Source organism: Salmo salar, chromosome ssa28 (assembly GCF_905237065.1).
Source record: "Salmo salar chromosome ssa28, Ssal_v3.1, whole genome shotgun sequence".
NCBI classification, from domain to species: domain Eukaryota; kingdom Metazoa; phylum Chordata; class Actinopteri; order Salmoniformes; family Salmonidae; genus Salmo; species Salmo salar.
Genome location: NC_059469.1, coordinates 16,007,214 through 16,027,274, shown reverse-complemented (window position 1 = coordinate 16,027,274; position 20,061 = coordinate 16,007,214). Strand labels below are relative to the sequence as shown.

The 20,061-nt window shown below is 44.6% G+C and overlaps 2 protein-coding genes across 3 annotated transcripts in view; one reads left to right on the top strand and one right to left on the bottom strand.

Moving 5' to 3' along the window:
* Positions 1–9,163, top strand: part of LOC106589589 (cytohesin-3) — a 36,401-nt gene extending 27,238 nt beyond the window's left edge. Inside the window, exons 10-13 of the mRNA XM_014179742.2 lie at positions 5,107–5,183; positions 6,262–6,333; positions 6,482–6,636; positions 8,156–9,163. Of these exons, the coding sequence (XP_014035217.1) occupies positions 5,107–5,183; positions 6,262–6,333; positions 6,482–6,636; positions 8,156–8,228 (377 nt within the window). The 3' untranslated portion in view covers positions 8,229–9,163. The remainder of the gene's footprint in view (positions 1–5,106; positions 5,184–6,261; positions 6,334–6,481; positions 6,637–8,155) is intronic.
* Positions 9,164–9,845: 682 nt separating this feature from the next.
* The window catches only part of LOC106589586 (ubiquitin carboxyl-terminal hydrolase 42), a 35,916-nt gene continuing 25,700 nt past the window's right edge, over positions 9,846–20,061 (bottom strand). For both annotated transcript variants that reach the window (XM_014179732.2, XM_014179734.2), the window contains exons 3-18: positions 19,210–19,419; positions 18,468–18,578; positions 18,049–18,148; positions 17,585–17,652; positions 15,644–15,714; positions 15,452–15,534; positions 15,200–15,311; positions 14,921–15,061; positions 14,571–14,671; positions 14,229–14,385; positions 13,488–14,147; positions 13,289–13,365; positions 11,780–12,874; positions 11,286–11,662; positions 11,080–11,183; positions 9,846–10,927 (exon numbers count right to left, since the gene is read on the bottom strand). In XM_014179732.2, the coding sequence (XP_014035207.2) occupies positions 11,128–11,183; positions 11,286–11,662; positions 11,780–12,874; positions 13,289–13,365; positions 13,488–14,147; positions 14,229–14,385; positions 14,571–14,671; positions 14,921–15,061; positions 15,200–15,311; positions 15,452–15,534; positions 15,644–15,714; positions 17,585–17,652; positions 18,049–18,148; positions 18,468–18,578; positions 19,210–19,419 (3,419 nt within the window). In that variant the 3' untranslated portion in view covers positions 9,846–10,927; positions 11,080–11,127. The remainder of the gene's footprint in view (positions 10,928–11,079; positions 11,184–11,285; positions 11,663–11,779; positions 12,875–13,288; positions 13,366–13,487; positions 14,148–14,228; positions 14,386–14,570; positions 14,672–14,920; positions 15,062–15,199; positions 15,312–15,451; positions 15,535–15,643; positions 15,715–17,584; positions 17,653–18,048; positions 18,149–18,467; positions 18,579–19,209; positions 19,420–20,061) is intronic.

Genomic DNA, 20,061 nt, shown 5'->3' with positions numbered 1-20,061 from the left:
CCCTCTCTCGCTCCAAGCATGGTCTGTGTGAGTCAGCTGCTCCTTGCTCTGTCGTTCCTTTTATGTCCTTACTGCGTCATTGTTGTCTCTGTTGAATTAGGTAGTCTTTTAAATGTGCCCTCTTGTTTTCCCTCACACCCTTTGACCTGTCACCTTTCTGTTCTGTTCTGTGACTGGCTGTTTCTTCTTACTCTGCGCTAGGAGGTAGGTACCCCCCCTAAATCCCAGTAGAAGTTACCCCTAACCACTGATACAGGGTCAGATTTTCCCCATCCCCATGAATGGTTATGGTTAGGATTGAGGGTGGCGGTAAACTGATCCTAGATCTATGGTTTAGGACAGCTTCTACTCCTACCCTCCCTCCCTGCCTCCCACCCCTCTGCTTTACCTCATCCTGAGGTCCCATGCTAACAACATTTAGCTCTTATCTTCCAAGTCAACAGATGTATTAGCTGCTGGCTGGTTAGTGGTCATCTATGAGCTTGTTTGTTGCAGAGATATGTGTGGAACTGTGACTTATGGTTGACAGGGGTGATGGGGTTATCTAGAATGGGTTGTGTGATCTCTTTGATCTTGGATGAGGATCCACCCATCACATTCCTCCTCTGACTGGCCGACATCTGTCTCACACAGCTCCCATTTATGTTAACCATGATAACATGCTATTTCACTTTTGGGGAACGGTGTACGGCCAGGAGTTTTCCGGCCCTCGTTACCTGACCAGGAAAAACTGAGGACTAGTTATTATTGGCTTGTAGCTAGAGTTTACAAATAGGGACCCAGAGTGATCAGGAAAAACTCCTGGCGCTAGGAAGGGGTGCATTTCCTTTATTTAGGTCATGGGTTTGCGCTATGAGAATGTGTTCTGTATGCTAGCTACAGTATGTGCTGATCCTGTGGTGTTCTGAGTTCCTCCATCCTGCTGCTGCTGCTGCCCTCCAGGCCTGAAACACCTCCTGCTGCTGCCCTCCAGGCCTGAAACACCTCCTGCTGTGAAACACCTCCTGCTGCTGCCCTCCAGGCCTGAAACACCTCCTGCTGCCCTCCAGGCCTGAAACACCTCCTGCTGCTTCCTACTTCCTCCTATCTGGTTGCATGTCAAATGACACCCTATTCCCTATATAGTGCACTACTTTTGATCAGGGCCTGTGTATTGCACTATAGTGCATTCGGAAACTATTCAGACCCCTTGACTTTTTCCACATTTTGTTACGTTACAACCTTATTCTAAAATTTATTAAATCATTGTTTTGCCTTCATCAATCTACACACAATACCCCATAATGACAAAGATAAGATAAAAAAATAAAAAACTTAAATACCTTATTTACATAAGTATTCAGACCCTCTGCTGTGAGACTCAAAATTGAGCTCAGGTGCATCTTGTTTCCATTGATTATCCTTGAGATGTTTCTACATCTTGATTGGAGACCACCTGTGGTAAATTCAATTGATTGGACATGATTTGGAAAGGCACACACCTGTCTATATAAGGTCTCACAGTTGACAGTGCATGTCATAGCAAAAACTAAGCCATGAGGTCGAAGGAATTGTCTTAAAGCTCCGAGACAGGATTGTGTCCATGCACAGATCTGGGGAAGGGTAGTAAAAGAATTCTGCAGCATTGAAGGTCCCCAAGAACACAGTGGCCTCCATGATTCTTCATGGGAGAAGTTTGGAACCACCAATACTCTTCCAAGAGCTGGCCGCCTGGCAAAACTGAGCAATCGGGGGAGAAGGGCCTTGGTCAGAGAGGTGACCAAGAACCAGATGGTCACTCTGACAGAGGTCCAGCATTCCTCTGTAGAAGGACAACCATCTCAGCAGAACTCCACCAATCAGGCCTTTATGGTAGTGACCAGACGGAGGCCAATCCTCAGTAATAGGCGCATGACAGCTCGCTTGGAGTTTGCCAAAAGGCATCTAAAGGACACAGACCACGAGAAGCAAGATTCTCTAGTCTGATGAAACCAAGATAGAGCACTTTTTGGCCTGAATGCCAAGCGTCACGTCTGGAGGAAACCTGGCACCATCCCTACGGTGAAGCATGGTGGTGGCAGCATCATGCTGTGGAGATGTTTTTCAGCGGCAGAGACTGGCAGACTAGTCAGGATTAAGGGAAAGATGAATGGAGCAAAGTACAGAGAGATCCTTGATGAAAACCTGCTCCAGAGCACTCAGGACCTCACATTGGGGCGAAGGTTCAATACTTATGTAAATGTGATATATTTTCTTATTTGTAATACATTTTGCTTTGTCATTATAGGGTATTGTATACAGATTGATGGGGTAAAAAATGATTTAATCCATTTTAGAATAAGTCTGTAACGTAACAAAATGTGGAAATAGTGAAGGGATCTGAATACTTTCCGAATGCACCGTATATAGAGAATAGGGTGCCCTATGGAATGCATCCTCTCTCTATCCACTATCTATCCCCCCCTCTCTTTCCATCCCACCGGCTGCGCTTGCCAGATCATTTTAGTTCCAGTTTTCCTCTCTCAGAGTTGCAATACGTCCATATGCTAATTTCAGCATCCCTTTGGATGGAGCTACCTGATGGAGAAGCTGTGTTTTTTATGATGTAGTTAAAGGAGTCATTACAGCAGCCTGTCAGGTAGTTAAATGAGTCATTACAGCAGCCTGTCAGGTAGTGAAATGAGTCATTACAGCAGCCTGTCAGGTAGTGAAATGAGTCATTACAGCAGCCTGTCAGGTAGTGAAATGAGTCATTACAGCAGCCTGTCAGGTAGTGAAATGAGTCATTACAGCAGCCTGTCAGGTAGTGAAATGAGTCATTACAGCAGCCTGTCAGGTAGTGAAATGAGTCATTACAGCAGCCTGTCAGGTAGTGAAATGAGTCATTACAGCAGCCTGTCAGGTAGTTAAATGGAAGCGAACTGAGCTGCCCTAACTGAGGTTAGAGCTCTCTAGGTGTACTCTGCTGTGAGTCTAGTAGAGCTCCCCTCTGTGGAACATCAGCATAAATACATAAATCAATGTCAGGTTTTGACATGATATGACAGGCAGGCTGACATCTGTGCTCCGAGTATTGAATGGAAAATACAGTGAACTGCAGGGGCCCCCATATACCTATTTTAGAATGTCAGCATGTTTGTACAATATGTAAACAGTGCATTTCACATAGAACTCTAGCATTCTATAGCACTCTATAAGTAAACTAATAATAATAATATACTGAGGGTACAAAACATTAGGAACATTAGGTCATGGTCTTTCCATGACATAGACTGACCAGGTGAATCCAGGTGAAAGCTATGATCCCTTATTGATGTCACGTGTTAAATCCACTTCAATCAGTGTAGATGAAGGGGAGGAGACGGGTTAAAGAAGGATTTTTAAGCCTTGAGACATGGATTGTGTGTGTGTCCCATTCAGAGGGTGAATGGGCAAGACAAAATGTTTAAGTGCCTTTGAACGGGGTATGGTAGTAGGTGCCAGGAGTACCGGTTTGTGTCAAGAACTGCAACGCTGCTGTGTTTTTCCTGCTCAACAGTTTCCTGTGTGTATCAAGAATGGTCCACCACCCAAAGGACATCCAGACAACTTGACACAACTGTGAGAAGCATTGGAGTCAACATGGGCCAGTATCCCTGTGGAACGCTTTTAACACCTTGTAGTTTCATGCCCTGACAAATTCAGACTGTTCTGAGGGCAAAAGGGGTTGGAACTCAATATTAGGAAGGTGTTCTTAATGTTTTGTACACTCAGTGTAGTGTAGTACACTGTATTATTATTACTTATAATTACATGGATTATTTACAGCTTGCATCATATAATCCTTATCTGTACAACTGTAGAGAATTATCTGTCTGGATTTATCTACTGATTGAGACTTGACTCAAGGAGAGAAGGGTTAACCTTAACTCCATATCGTGAGGAGATATTCTTCTTGAAAAAAATGTAGTCTGAGAATTGTATCTTGTTACTCATTCTGTTCTTCACACTCCCTGGTTGGTCAGACAGACAGACAGACAGACAGACTGACTTTGGCTGCCTTCACGGTACAGAGAGATCGATTCGGCCAATGGAAAAAGAGCTGAGTTTAGACTTTGATGAATGCTTCTAGAAATAGGCCCAACATCCCAATTTTGAATTGTTAGTACTTGAAGTACACTCATTACGGCAAACACATGAACTTGTTTACATTGGTTAGTTTACAGAAATGCGGAATGAGTAATTGTCCCTCTGTATCTTTTCACTTTATATCCATAAAATAATTAAATAAGTTAATGTGTCACTTAATTTGGGAGGCAAATGTGTTTATTATGTAGTGGGTTGGGTATACTGTCACATGCCTAGCCACCCCTGACCAATGAACCATGCTCCCCAGCTCCGGCTGAGCCAACGCCATGCCGACACACGTGAAAGGCTGCGTTTCTAGGATTCTCCCCCAAATTGAACACACATTTTGACTGTTTTCACAAGCAATACCTCGCACTGCTCAGGGCCCTCTGGGGACCGGGAGGTGAGGCTGGGGGGGGGGAATATTGGACCCCTGATTGAATCAGCTTAATGGGCAGACTGCTGATCAGAACCAGATGTGGCACGTGGAGGGGTAGGGTTGGAGGGAAGGTTGGGGGTAGGAGGGTTAGGATAGGGTAGGGTACTCCTGAGGGCTGGGCTATAGGCTAGTCTGTCTGTCTGTCTGTCTCAACATTGAGTCTCAATGGAAATATGCATAATTGCTTTTGCAGTTTGCATTGAAATGTGTCTGAGAGAAAGGCTGTGCTGGTTGCTTCAACGTTGACACTAAGCAGCCTCCATCTTACACCTTTGTAGTTGCTTTTCTATAGTATTGTAAAGGCCCAAGTGATTACTGTAGCATCCACATGTAGCGCTGGGGTCTATTCAGGCGGGTGCAACATTACAGAACATTCAGATAGAAATGTATTGCGTATGTAGAATATAGGGAATCATGTCCGCTCTAAACATGACATTTCTATCTGCAATACTAACAGTATCATCTCATTGGCTGTGTAGCCTACAACACTGCCTCTCCGCATGGCTTGGCCATTTGCTCTTCTCTCTCTGTGAGGATGTTACGATGTTGTTACTCAACATGTCTGGTATGTTTCTCTACAGGTGGAAGAGTGAAGACCTGGAAGAGACGGTGGTTCATTCTGACAGACAACTGCCTGTACTACTTTGAATACACAACGGTCAGTTAGCGTGTGGTTTTATCAATACTGAAGAGAGAGAGAGAGAGAGAGAATCATAGGCAGACAGTCAGAATCATAGGCAGACAGTCAGAGAGAGAGAGAGAGAGAGAGAGAGAATCATAGGCAGACAGTCAGAGAGAGTGGCTATTGTGTCATTTGTAGCCAGTCAGCCACACCACAGCCAGTCAGCCACACCACAACCAGTCAGCCACACCACACCACAGCCAGTCAGCCACACCACAACCAGTCAGCCACACCACACCACAGCCAGTCAGCCACACCACAACCAGTCAGCCACACCACACCACACCACAGCCAGTCAGCCAAACCACAGCCAGAGCCAGTCAGCCACACCACAGCCAGTCAGCCACACCACAGCCAGTCTGTAGCAGATGCAGCCCGGCCCTTTGACCTAAATGCACCCCGGTCCAGCAATTAACACGATGCATGGAAAACATCTGGGAGGTCTGCTGCACATCTGGCCTAGCCCAGACCCCTCCCCCATTACCCTACACCCACACACACTGCTTAGAGCCCCCAGCCCAGTCCAGTCCCCGGGCATCCCATCCCTGCTGTGTTCTCTCATTAAGAGAAAGACTGGGGACGACAGGGGGGCTGTTCTGCTCTGTTCCTCAAGGTCTCCTCAGCTTCCAGACTACCCCCAGACTCCCATCCTGCAGAGCCTCCCAGACACAATAGAAATCCACTGTAGGATTGGGTTAGTTCTCCCCTAGGTACACTACTCTGTGTGAACAATAACAGTATAGTACAGTTGTAACGTGTGTAGGATACAGACCATGTACAGTTAGGACGTTACTTAGTTTTCCTGTGTTGAGTATGACTGATTGAAACACCCTTCAGTGTATATAAACTATTTGTAGTTATTGAAACACCAAAAAACAGGCTTCTGGGAAACAGTTGTGGCACACTATTTCGTTTTTGCCAAAACTTACAGGAAGTTTGCCACAACAAATGAATTTATGTAAGGGCAGCTGCATAAATCAATTGGCATATAACTATATGCAGTGTGTTTATATATTAAATCATGTATTGAATGTGTTCTTTGTGTTGTCTCCAGGACAAAGAACCTCGTGGGATCATTCCTCTAGAGAACCTCAGTATAAGAGAGGTGGATGAGCCCAGGAAACCTGTAAGTTCCCCAAAATATGGAAAGAAAACAATGCATGAAAATGGGCTAATGAAATGAACTGGATACTTAGTCTCTATGTACTTTCCACTTGAATATTCACCCTAGCTAATTATTTCTCTCCCTCTCTCTAACCCTGTCGTCCAATCAGAACTGTTTCGAGCTCTACAACCCCAATCACAAGGGTTCATTGATCAAGGCGTGTAAGACTGAGGCGGACGGCCGGGTCGTCGAGGGCAACCACACAGTGTACAGGATTTCAGCGCCCACCACAGAGGAGAAGGAGGAGTGGATCAAATCCATCAAGTACGTTTTCGCTGTAACCCACCTAAGGTTTTTTGCCCACCATGTAAACACAACCAAGAGTCTGCTACGAGACACCAGTGGTTCTCAACTCACCATGATTCAATGACAAAGCTAGGATTACACCAGTATGTATGTATTCACCGACGCTTCTTTGAAGATGCATTCGTCTTTACACAAATAGCACCATGACCATGTGTTTCTTCCCATGTGTGAACTTTTTGATGTAACTGTGTGACTCACTAACGCATATGGCTGAGTGGCTAACTTTCTCACAGTGTGCGGTAGATAAGACTGGACTCAGAGCTGATCTGAGCTCTCTGGAGGTTAAACGGGTTTCCGTTTGATAAAGCCCTCTAGATTAGCCTATAAACAGGAGAGCTAGAAGACATGCATTACTCTCTTTCTCTGGCACTCTGCCTCAATTTTTTCCTCTTAGTGTTTTTGCCAAATCCAAACTATTTATCATACACACATGCTGTCTTGTTAAGGAGAAAAATGCTCTGTTAAAATGGACCCAGAGGGTGATTGATCATAGCTCCTCTCAGCTGAGCTTTCCAATGATCAATATCTGAGGCAGAAATCATATTATATGATACTCTCATCAGGCATGATGATGTAGAAACACCATTTGCAATTGACGGCTGGGTTTCCATTAGAATCAACAAAATAGATTTTTCTGCTTATTCCACAACCTTACTGGCAAGTTTGTTTGGATGTAGTGGATGACATACACAGTTAAGGAGATTTGACAGGGAGACGTAATGTCAACTTCAGTTTTGCAATTACTACTTTAGATAGGGTGTTGGACAGGGAGTTTACAGTGGGAAACCAGTGCCTTTCCTAGTGCATACCAGCCCTGTATGAAGTCACAGCTGTAGGTCAAGTTTATAGAACTCTTCTTTGTGTAGTTGTAGCTGTGAGACTGGGTGACAGACTGTGTGCAGAACAGGCCAGGGTTGCTTTCGCTCACATACACACACTCTGTACCCTGACTCAGCTTTCTGGTCGTCTCCTTTGTGGTTAGCATGACACACACACAGAATGGCCATTTCAGCATGTCCTGTGTTCCTACTGCCGGGAAAGCAGTGAATTACTCAACCCTATTACTGTCCCGTTGGGGTTTGTGTGTGAAGAGAGAAAACAACAACCAACTCAGACCGGACACAAGGCTTTTCTCAGTCATTTAATGGACCGCTATGGCTTTTCCCTTTGCAGTCTTCAAGGGAATATGGGGGTGTATAATAGTCTGCAGTAATGTACCGAAGAACAAGCTTGTTGAGACAGCTTTATTGTGTTACATCTATGTTGATAGAGGTACTCCTTCAGAGGCTAAAAACATGAAACCAATTGCAATGTTTTCCTTGGATGACAATGTAGGTTAGAATGTGAACTGTGCCGATTCCGAATATAGTAAAGCTGGGGAAACTATTCCCAGACCTGCTCACAAAGGCCTACACAGTCTACTGTAATACACAATAACCATTGTTTATTTTCATAACCAATCCATCTCTTTCTGCAGAGCAAGCATCAGCAGGGATCCCTTCTATGACATGCTAGCCACCAGGAAGCGGAGGATAGCCAATAAGAAGTGAGAAGAACCTGACCACACCCACCCTATCATCAGTGACACCAGCATGGACCTCCATCGGTCCAGGAGACAGGGGGCCTCACACTCAGCCCAGGGACAGGAGACATGGCCACAGCAGACAAGGGGATCCAGATTTAGTGGGGATTTGACTTTGGATGCAACACATCTACACTTCATCAGTGTAGGGAAGGGCACTTGACATTTTGGTTGTTTCTTTTCAGATGCATGTGTGAATGCAATGCACACAACTATAAATTGTATAATGTGTGAATGTACTGTATTGTGAAAAGTCTGAGCAGTATGTATGAGGCTGTGTGGGGCCTCCCCAATGTCCCCATACAGGCTGCGCTTTCCCCAACCACCGAAGCAGGCTCGAAGAAACATGGACATCTTGGCTAGCTCCACATTGTCCTCTAGTGGGTGAATTGAGTATGATTTCAATGTCAGAAGAACCTCAAACTTTTAGGAATCAACGGGTCAGATTTTCACCTGCCAAACAACTGATACAAGTAGTGTTTTCTTTCCTCTTTTTATAATGCGATACCCGGTTGTTACTAGTTCATACTAGATATCACTATGGTCTATGTAAGGTCAAATGTGAATTCCTGCAGAGCTATAATATACTGTATTAATAATACATATTGTCAAGTTTGTTATTCAAAGCTAGTTTATGTATTGATTCAAAGTCCACTGCTATACATTTGTTTTTCATATTTATTTTCTCTAATTACAAAAGTGTATCCCCCTTTACATTATATGTACTGTACATAGTTTGTTTCTGTAGCATGTAAAAGGTTATGGCTAGCCTACACCCGTTTGTTCACATTACAAAGTTGAGCAATGAGCATTAGATTACATACTGCAGTGGAAGAAACCCTCAACTCCTCACAGAGCAAATGAAGAAAAACAATTCCTCAAATAAACAAATGTAGCAGCCAAGCCAGCTGTGTTTTGCATTGGAGGGTGTCAAGGTGAAAACTAGTGGTCTATACACTATCGTAGAAGTCAGCGTTTCTGCCATTACATTTCAATGTTACTGCGTTCATGGTAAATGCTGCATATGTCGGCTCAAATGGACCTCAATTTATAGAGCACAAAGTGTAACGCTTCAGCGAAAAATATTGAATAGAGCCCTCAGGTTTGGATCTACAACGCCCCGTTGGGAGACGGACAGATGGAACTTTAACACAAGTCAAAAGTTGTGCTCAAGAATCTCAAAATGCTACAGCAGCCTTAATGTTATGAGGATTTTGAGTAAAAATACCAGATCTTCTCCTGTGTAACTGACCAGTCTGATACCTACCCAGCCATCTATTCTTTAGGTTATAGCTTCCACACGGTCTATTGTATGTGGATAAGAAATGAGTACACAGGTCCTGTTTTGAACTCCCACACTGTCATTGTGTAACCTGGAAACAATATGAAAAATTACCTAACCACTGTTAGCCCTAAATCCAAAGTGTTTCTATCTAAGCAACCAATTAAACAATCTTTTTTACCAAAAGTCAGAAAAATTACTCCATCCTTCCAATAAAATGGCAGAAACTTTCCCCATCTGTGTGTACATCCCCAATCAATCAACAGCATTCACTCCAAAAAAAAAAAAGCAATAACAATGACATTAAATGTATTAAGGCGTTTTATATACCTTGTACAATGTATAAATTTGACATGCTATTGTAGAACTAGAAATGTATTAACCATTTACATGTTTTGGTCTTTTTAGGTAGAAAACAAAGCCATCCAAGCAGACCAAAAGCAGATCACCATACCATTCTACTGACTTATGTCCATAGAACACCGTCTAAATTATGTCGTGGGAATTGTAAAACAAAAAAAGAAATTCTACATTGGTATTCCTGATACAGGACCGTTTTAATGTATAAAAAAATAACTGATAGTACAGTTCAAAATTAAATTCACAGTATTCTTAAAAAACAAAAAAACAGGTCCACAGCCATAACATGATTATTATTATGCTTTTTAAATCCTTGAATGAGTTAAGGATAGAAATGATATCTCAGTGAAAGCGAGTGAAGAGGGGGATGCAGAGGGAGGGAATCTTCTCCAGTGACGGCTTGAGAGAGTATTTTAAAAAAGTAATTGAAAGCAACAAAGAGCTGGCGATGTGGTGGTAAGTGCACACGTAGTCACCAGCCGCATGGGGCCTGGGCCAGATCATTCTCTTCCAGACGGTCCTCACTCCTTCATAACGTTTCCCTCCATTTTCTTTTCATCAAAGCAAAAACGTGTATTTTTTTTACCAACAACTCCAGCCATACAGATATGTGGATAATGGTGACAAACTTGCAGCCAACTGAAGTCATATCAAACAGGTCATCTCCTAGGGAACAACAATAGTCGTTCGATTATTTAACCAAGTGGTCAGTTCTCTGAGGAGGAATAAGTCTCATTTTAACAAAGTCCTGAGTCTTCCACAGCAGCAGAGATGGTTAAGCTCCGGGCTTCTTTTTTGTTTACAACGTGTATATATTAATTATTTTTCATAAATGTCCATTGAGTGACAAGTGTCTACCGAGTGAATTAGAAAAAAACTCTTTAAAAAAAAGAATCTGGTAGAATCTTTGTGTGGTAAAAATACAGTATATTCCCAGTAATTCAGCACCACGTTCAAATATTCGAGATGACATTCCTGTTGCATTTCACTTTTCCATAAAGGTTGATTTTTACAGTATTCCAAGTCTGCAATGGGAGAGAGATGTGTTACGTTTGCATACAGACCCATTACAGTATCTAGACAATCAAGAAGATAATCCACAAAACCGGCTACTGTTTGCACACAGTCAAGCATAGAGATTCTCTGAGTAAGACCGATGTAAATGTAAGATACTTACATTGTTCTGTTTCTCTCTGGTTAAACAGAGAAAATCTAATGTCTAAGGTCATTCATTGGTAGAACATCCGTGGGAGTTTCCATTGGGTCGACTGAAGCCATTACCTACAACAGAAAAACATATTACGGTCAAGATTATTGAACAGTTACAAACTGAAAAATACTAGTGGACCTGATATCTATAGAAACCATTGTATGGTTTCTTACCTGTGTGCCCGTTGAGGTGGTGGTGCGATGCGTTGTGAGAGGTTGCTGTTGGCGATATATTGCGAGAGAAGAAGCGGTCTTTGTCGTCGTCATCGGAGCGATGGTGTTTCTCAGGGTAGCTGTTGTCAGAGCCATCATCGTCCTGGTAACGTCGCTTCCTGCTCGCCCTCTCCTCGTCACTGCTGCTCGCCCTGCGACCCTCCCGGGGGGCGTTGGGGTCACGGTGCCCCTCGGAACTCTGGGTAGATCGGGACTTCTCATCCTCCGTGTCAGTGTCGTGCCTCCTCCTCTTCTTCTTCTTCTTCTTCTTCTTCTTCTTGTGTTTGGAGGACCTGCTGCCATCGGCAGCCCTGTCAGAGGAATCCACGTCAGAGGTCCTTGAAGAAAGAACACGCAGGTCAGGGTCAAAGTAACAACTGAATTAATTTCTCTGGCACATTGTCTATTATTGTGGAGGCAATAAAATACACTTAGAAAAATAATGACTGCCTTACCCATTCTCTGGACGCCTAGCTTTGTCCTTGGACTTCTTCTTCTTGCTCTTCTTGTGTTTCTTGGCCCGACGCTCCTCAAAGCTGTCCTCTCTCAGAGGATCGGGTCGTTTCTCCAGGGCTGGTCTGGCTGGGGCGAGGTCTGGGCTAGTGGAGGGCTGACTGGGTTTGGTGTTGGAGCTTAGTGGGATGGGCAGGGGGGTCTCCTCCTGTGAAGGGTTGTAACCCCTCTTACCTTCACCCCTCTCCCCCCTCCACCTGGAGCGTCCGTGAGGCTCCTCTCTGTGGGGGAGGCTGTGCTCCCTCCTGTCCCTCTCCCTGTTCTCTCTGGGTCTGTGGTAGTGGTGGTGGCAGCGGTCCCTGGGGTGGTAGGCGTTCCTCTCCCAGCGACGCTCTGACTCCCTGTGTCTGTCCCGGCTGGCCGAGCGATCACGGTACGACCGGTGGTGTTCTCGGTCTCGGTGGTGTTCTCGATCTCTGTGGTCCCGCCGGTGTCGATAACGGTCTGAGTCACGGTCCCAGTTGCGTTCACGGCTCATGTCACGGTGGTACCTACTCCTTTCTCCGTCTCTATCCCGGTCAGAAGAGTACAGCCGGTCTCCATCCCTATCGCGGTCCGAAGAATATAGTCGGTCTCTGCCCTTATCACGATCAGAAGAATACATCCGGTCTCTTCCCTCTCTGGAGCTGGGCTTGCCGTCCAGCCGTCCATCCAGCCCTGCTGCTGGGCTGTTCTCAGTCTCCCTGACGTCCTCCCCAGATCTGCTGTGTGGTGCTCCGAGGCCTGTCCCAGAGAGGGGCTGGGAGAAGGCTGGAGAGACTAGGGTTCTAAGGGAGTGGGGGGTGGGCTGGAGGGGTAAGGCCCCAGGGTTGGAGGTGGAGCTGGATTCCCTCATGGCGTCAGTAGGTGGCTTAGCACCAACATCGGCCAATGAGGATGGCGGGTTAGCAGTGGTTGATGGTGCGTGGTGAGGGAGGGGGTCAGAGTGAGTTTTAGTCCTTTTCTCTGGGGTTGAGGAGAGGTGGCTGTCGCTGTCGGCACTGTGGAGGCTCTGAGACGGGCTGTCCTGGCTGGGTGTGGCGCTATACACCTCTTTGCTGTAGAAAAAAACAAGTACATCAATAACATTCATGAATTACTGTATATCAAAATGATGATGAGAGAATCTGATAAAACATCATCTAATGCTGCGTGCACACAGGTTGTATGGTACATCTCACATAGTCCTCACAATCCACCGCATCACGCTACACACATCTGATAAAACATCATCTAATGCTGCGTGCACACAGGTTGTATGGTACATCTCACATAGTCCTCACAATCCACCGCATCACGCTACACACATCTGATAAAACATCATCTAATGCTGCGTGCACACAGGCTGTATGGTACATCTCACATAGTCCTCACAATCCACCGCATCACGCGGATTGCCTCCCAATTAAATTAACGGACTTCTGACGGAACACAGTTTGACGCAACCGGTGTACACGAGGCGAAACACTCACCTTGGGTCACTGTGGTGAGACTCTGCCCCATTAGAAATGCTGGGACCCAACCCAGGAGACAGTACATGACCGTTGACCTGCACAACACACACACACAGATAATACACAGCTGCTTGTGTGTGTGAAGATTCTGCAAATGTAATGTGATTTGTGGATTCAAGTAAAGTACTTAAATATGTGTGCGTGTCGACTGAAGTACCTTCTCCGGTTGTTTGATGCCATTAACTTTGTGGTGTCCGTTCTGATGTCCGATCTGGCTGAGTTTGGAGAAGCCGTTAGTCCCGTTGGCCCCGGACCCGTTATGGTGCATGGTGGCCTGGCCGTTACTGATGCCGTTGGGCTTAAGGGCCAACACTCTGGGGACGGGGCCGTAAACGGCCCCTCCCTTCCTCCCGTTAACGTGAGGCTTGGTCGTGCCGTTCTCCAGACCGCTGCCTCCCTCCTGGTCAGACTCCTCCGATGACTCCTGGCCATATGGCACCAGGAATGAGGCTCCATGACCGTTTCCGTTAACGGAGGGCGTACCGTTTATGCAAGGAGCCCGGGGCGCGGACATGTCTGAGGTAGTCTGTGACGAAGAACAGGAGGACGGCTGGGCGTAAGAGGAGGAGGATGTTGAGGAGGGGCGGATCTGTTTGCCCTGACCGATGAAGAAGGAGAGCTTCTGGCGCTTGGCAGTGTCAGGGATGCCTGTAGGACGGCTTAGAGAATGAGAGGAAGAGGAGGAGGAAGAAGAGGAAGAGGAGGAGAGCAGGCCGTAGCTAGTCTTGCCCATGCTGCTGCCGCCACTGCTGGTGCTGGGCTTAGAGCCAGAGGGGAAGTCCCTTAGGGAGCCGTTCCCATTGATGTGAAAGGTGTTCTGGGGAAAAAAAGACAGTTATTACACATGCTGCTTTTGAACAGAAGATTGTGCAGAGGCTAGTGTGTGTTGAGGCTGTACCTTGGCCATGTGTGGGGGCAGCTGTGGTCCTATGAAGCCAGTGTTGGTGTGTCGTGGCCCGATGTTGACCCGGGGTGTGAGGATGGGGCGGGGGGACGACTGCCCGGGGGGCCGACTCATGTGGTTGTAGTCCCCTCCATTCTTCAGATCAGGTGACCTGGTGGCAAGAACAGGCAGCACCCATCACAGATGAGAAACTCAACTCAACCACTAAAAGGGAAATCCTGCACAGGACTATTGCATCGTCAAGCAGACTTCATTTTAGAAACACACGTAATGCTTCAACGCTCAGATATATTTTTCATCATTCAAACAAAAGGTGAATGGGAGCTAGCTACTCACCTGATATAGAAGAGGACGTACGCCTGCTGGTTGAGGACTGATCTGATGTCACTGACTGATACAGAGGAATCATTCATCTGGTGCCACTGGCCGTTGCTAGCCTGAGAGCAAGTGGGGGGAGAAAGAGAGAAATTATAGACATGCATCCCACAAACATACAGTACGTCACACGGACACCATAGTAACCATCACCCCCTGTAGAAGACAGATGTAATCAAATACATCAGGCTTACATAGAAGTGGTGAGAGGCTTATTCGCTTGGGGTTTTTAATCAGTCTCTCTCATTGATTGATTGGAGTGTGTTTGGGAGCAGTCTTAACAGTGGTTTTGCGTCTATGTTGGGGCTTACCTTGACGTAGCAGTAGTAGTGTCCAGCGTGGCAGCTGAAGCCAGAGTGCACCAGGACCGCGTAGAGCACATAGACCTGGGGCTCCCCGTGGGACTGAGACATGAAGGGACGCAGGTCCAGGCACTCAGGATACCTCACGTCCTAAGGGAGAGAGCAAGGCCATGTGAGATGATATCTCCAATTAAACATTTCAGTAAAAATGTGACCGGTTAAACAGTTCTCTTAAAATAAGTGGTCCATGTTAATGTTTCTGTTACCAATAATGTACTCTGAACTTACCTTAGCGATCTTGCCCCCGTTGTAGTTGGCGAAGCGCTTCAGTGAGATGGTGAGCACATTGGAGCTGCGGTGGATGGTGAATCTCTTAGAGGCTGGAACCATCTTCTTACACCTGCACAGACACAGTTGGAACAGTTATAAAAACCAATGAAACAACGAGGAAACTAAAAACGCAGTTCACAAGGTTGCAATAACACTGGTTTAGGCAACACTATGCTGAGACTAACAATAAATGAATACAGATATACTCACTTAGTGCATTTGTAGGCATTCTCTCCATCTAGCTGCTCAGGCTTAACAAACTGCTCCAGTGCTTTGGTGATACTGGGAGCAGTCTGAAAGGTAACACGGATGACACGTGTCAATGATGTATTCTTAGAAAGACACCAAAAGGTTTGACAGGTTTCCTCATTGTACACCATGAAAAAGGTACTTCACTGTTACCTTTATTTCCAAAGCGACATCCAAATAAGGGTCAAACGTGTCAGAGACTGCTTTGCAGTTTAAACATTTTACTGTAAAAAGACAGCATAGACAATTATTAGATAACCTTACCTATTAACAAATATGACAGTCATCTAATCATAATTGCCTCTTCAAAAGTTCTAACGGTGTCCAGCAGCACACACAGAGAAAGTATATCAATCAAATGTATTTTAGAAAGTTTCTTTACATCAGCAGTTGTCACATAGTGCTTTACAGATACCTTGTCTAATACCCCAAAGAGCAAGCAATGCTTGTATCTGCATCATATATCACATACACAAAGTACCAGTCAAAAGTTTGGACACAACTACTCATTCAAGGGTTTTTCTTTATTTGTACTATTTTCTACATTGTAGAATAATAGTGAAGACATCAGAACTATGAAATAACACATATGGAATCATGTAGTAACCAGAAAAAAGTCTTAAACAAATCAAAATGTATTTTATATTCGAGATTCTTCAAAGTTGCCACTCTTTGCCTTGATGACAGCTGTGCACAATCTTGGCATTCTCTCAACCAGCTTCACGAGGAATGCTTTTCCAACAGTCTTGAAGGAGTTCCCACATATGTTGAGCACTCGTTGGCTGCTTTTCCTTCACTCTGCGGCCCAATTCATCCCAAACCATCTCAACTGGGTTGAGGTCGGGTGATTGTGGAGGCCAGGTCATCTGATGCAGCCCTCCATCACTCACCTTCTTGATCAAATAGCCCTTAACCAGCCTGGAGGTGTGTTTTGGGTTATTGTCCTGTTGAAAAACAAATGATAGTGGGACTAAGTGCAAACCAGATGGAATATTGCTGCAGAATGCTGTGGTAGCCATGCTGGTTAAGTGTGACTTGAATTCTAAATTAATCACAGACAGTGTCACCAGCAAAGCACCCCCACACCACCTCCTCCATGCTTCACGGTGGGAACCACACATGCAGAGATCATCCCTTTACCTACTCTGCATCTCACAAAGACACAGCGGTTGGAACAAAAAAATCTAAAATTTGGACTCATCAGACCAAAGGACAGATTTCCAACGGTCTAATGTCCATTTCTCGGGTTTCTTGGCCCAAGCAAGTCGTCTTCTTATTGGTGTCCTTTAGTAGTGGTTTCTTTGCAGAAATTCGAACATGAAGGCCTGATTCACGCAGTCTCCTCTGAATAGTTGATGTTGAGATGTGTCTGTTACTTGAACTCTGTGAAGCATTTATTTGGGCTCCAATTTCTGAGTCTGGTAACGAAAATTAACTTATCCTCTGCAGCAGAGGTAACTCTGGGTCTTCCTTTCCTGTGGGGTCCTCATGAGAGCCCGTTTCATCATAGTGATTGATGGTGTTTGTGATAGCACTTGAAGAAACTTAAACATTTCTTGAAATTTTCCACAATGACTGACCTTCATGTCTTAAAGTAATGATGGACTGTCATTTCTCTTTGCTTATTTGAGCTGTTCTTGCCATAATATGGACTTGGTATTTTACCAAATAGGGCCCATCTTCTGTATACAACCCCTACCTTGTCACAACACAACTGATTGGCTCAAACGCATTAAGGAAGGAAATTCCACAAATTAACTTTTAACAAGGCACACCTGTTAATTGAAATGCATTCCAGGTGACTACCTCATGAAGCTGGTTGAGAGAATGCCAATAGTGTGCAAAGCTGTCATCAAGGTAAAGGGTGGCAACTTTGAAGAACCTCAAATATAAAATACATTTTGATTTGTTTAACACTTTTTTGGTTACTACATGATTCCATGTGTTATTTCATAGTTTTGATGTCTTCACTATTATTCTACAATGTAGAAAATAGTAAAAATAAAGAAAAACCCTTGAATGAGTAGGTGTGTCCAAACTTTTGACTGGTACCGTTTATATGTTTTTTTTTCAAGATAGCACTAATAAGCCTACCTCTGGACCTTAGATACCCTCCAAAGACTTGATGGATGAAACTGGTTGCCTGCGTTTGCCTGTCCAATCTGTTGAAAAAGGAAACGTCAAACCATTAAAGATGCTAATCAGCGACTCCAAATAGCTTCAAGGGAAATTGCTGGCTATGCGTACACACGGGATCATTTAAATCAAGACAGCCTTCATTTCATTTCTCATTGGGACACAATGTCCTAGCCCTTTGAGGAGGAAGAGACAGCAGAGGAAATAGAGCAAAAGTAATTCCAGAGAGTAGAGGCAACCTGTTGGAGGGCAGAATAGCCCTCCACTCTACATGGGAGGAAGGCTTCCTAAAGTCAGTTAAGGGTCCCTAGTGTATAGGAGATGGTCACTGAAACATGATTTATTAATCATGTCTCACTCTGTGCTGTAAGTGAAATGTGAATGTGGGTCAGATGAGATGTGAGTTTCAGTGCAACACCTACTTGCTTCCAGGCAGGCAGGACTTTTGCATAGCATCCACTGTGTACCGCAGGAACTCATGGGCGTCCTCTTGGCTACCAAAACGGAAGTGCTTTGCAATCCCTGCACAGGTGTGACAGAGATATAGACAGGTGAAGAAGCAACATAATAAATGAGACTTTGACCCTGTCAGTTTTCCCTCCAAAAATTACAGAATCAACTCTATATTTTTGTGAGGAAAACTAATTTTGCTGACTAGGTTTCACAGAATTCTACACCTGTGATGGAGTCTCAACTCTCCTTCCATTTTTGTATGAAAAAACTATTTTGCTGACAGGTTGGTTAGCTGTAATGGCTTTCAACACGTTGGCACAAAGACTAATTCCTATCCACATTGTGCGAAAGTCTTTCCCCCTCCGATTCCAAAGTAAATACTACTCACGTTTGAGCTCATTGAGGACTCCGATGGGCTTGATGACGTTCCCAGAGTTGGCAAAGACCTGGGTGATATGATTCTGCATGGTGCACATCATACAGAATCCAGGCTCGTGACCTGAACATCAACACAGAGGCGGTCAATCAGGTAATAGGCATTAAAGGTCTAATGCAGCCACTTTGATCTCAATATCAAATCATTTCTGGGTAAAAATACATTTTGGGGGGGAAAGTATCTTACTGTGATTTTTTTTTTTTTGTTGTACCATTTTAATTGAAAACAGAGGCTTTTGGCAAAAAGTGATTTCTCAAGCAAGAATGGTGTGAGTGGTCAAGAGTGGTCTTAGTGTGAAGGGGAAACTGAAAACTAGCTGTTATTGGCAGAGCGGTTTAGAACTCTATCTTATTGGTCTATTAACTAATTTACCACCTGGTGATGTCACCAGGCAGGCCAAAACTACATCCCACCAAAACAGGCTGACATTTCAGGCAGTCTTTTCAAACAGCTCTTACAACAAAATGGCATTATCATAATTTCACAGTATTATTCCAAGTTCATAGTGTGGAAATGTATATAAAACACAGGAAAAACTTGACTGCACTGGGCCTTTAAGCAAAGAACCAACATTCAATTTGAAGCCACTCTTTGTCGAAATATTACTTTTGTTTCCCTTTCTAACCTTCTCCTGCTTTGCATTATGAAAATGTAATATAAACAAAAAGAGCCCCTGGTTCTATCATCAACATACATGTTTTAGAGTGCTCCCGGGACAGCATGTAGTTGCTGAGGGGAGCAGTGTAGGTGAGACACTGCAGAGCCGAGTTGAGGAAGCAGGTGTTGCCCAGGTTCTGGAGACCTGATCCGATGCGGTTGACCTGGTTCCACTTCAGGCTGAGCCGCTCAGCCGGGAACAGCACCTTCTGGGGCAAGGCGATGCCGTCGCCACTGGTCAGCACCACTGCGGAGGGGAAAGGGAAACCAACGGTAAAATACATACTGAAAAGGAGTGTTGCCTGGTAGATAAATCAGTGGGAATACATCTCTAAAGATGGTCTTAGGAAAGGTCATTTTTTTACTGCTTCCAACTTCAAGGCACTTTCAAATTGACAATCAATTTCTTTGAATTGAAAGCTAGGCATATTTGATGGATGGGTGGGGAAGGCAGAAAGATGCTGTGTTTCTTGTTTAGTGACATAACATTTGGTGCCACAGGATCTATGGTTCAGGGTACATCAGGCTATTGATTTACACCCTTCAAAACAACAATACGGTTACATAACTGGGCCAGTATAATAGAAACATGTAGGGGAACCGGTTAAGGCAGTCACTTATGAGAAGAGATCTGGGAAACCACTCTACTCAACTCAGCACTCCCTGTTTGGAATATAGTCTTGAAAGATTTCATTCATTACAATCTGGCATGAATTACATTTTTAAAGACTATTTTACAATGAATTAAGGTCCTTTCCTTCTGTAATTTTATGCATTTGGAGCCCTGCAACCAAAGATACCGGGCAATACCACAGTAATGGAATTACACTTTGACAGTTTTTTTCCCACTTTAAAATGTATGCCAAACCACAAATATTGATTTGAAAGT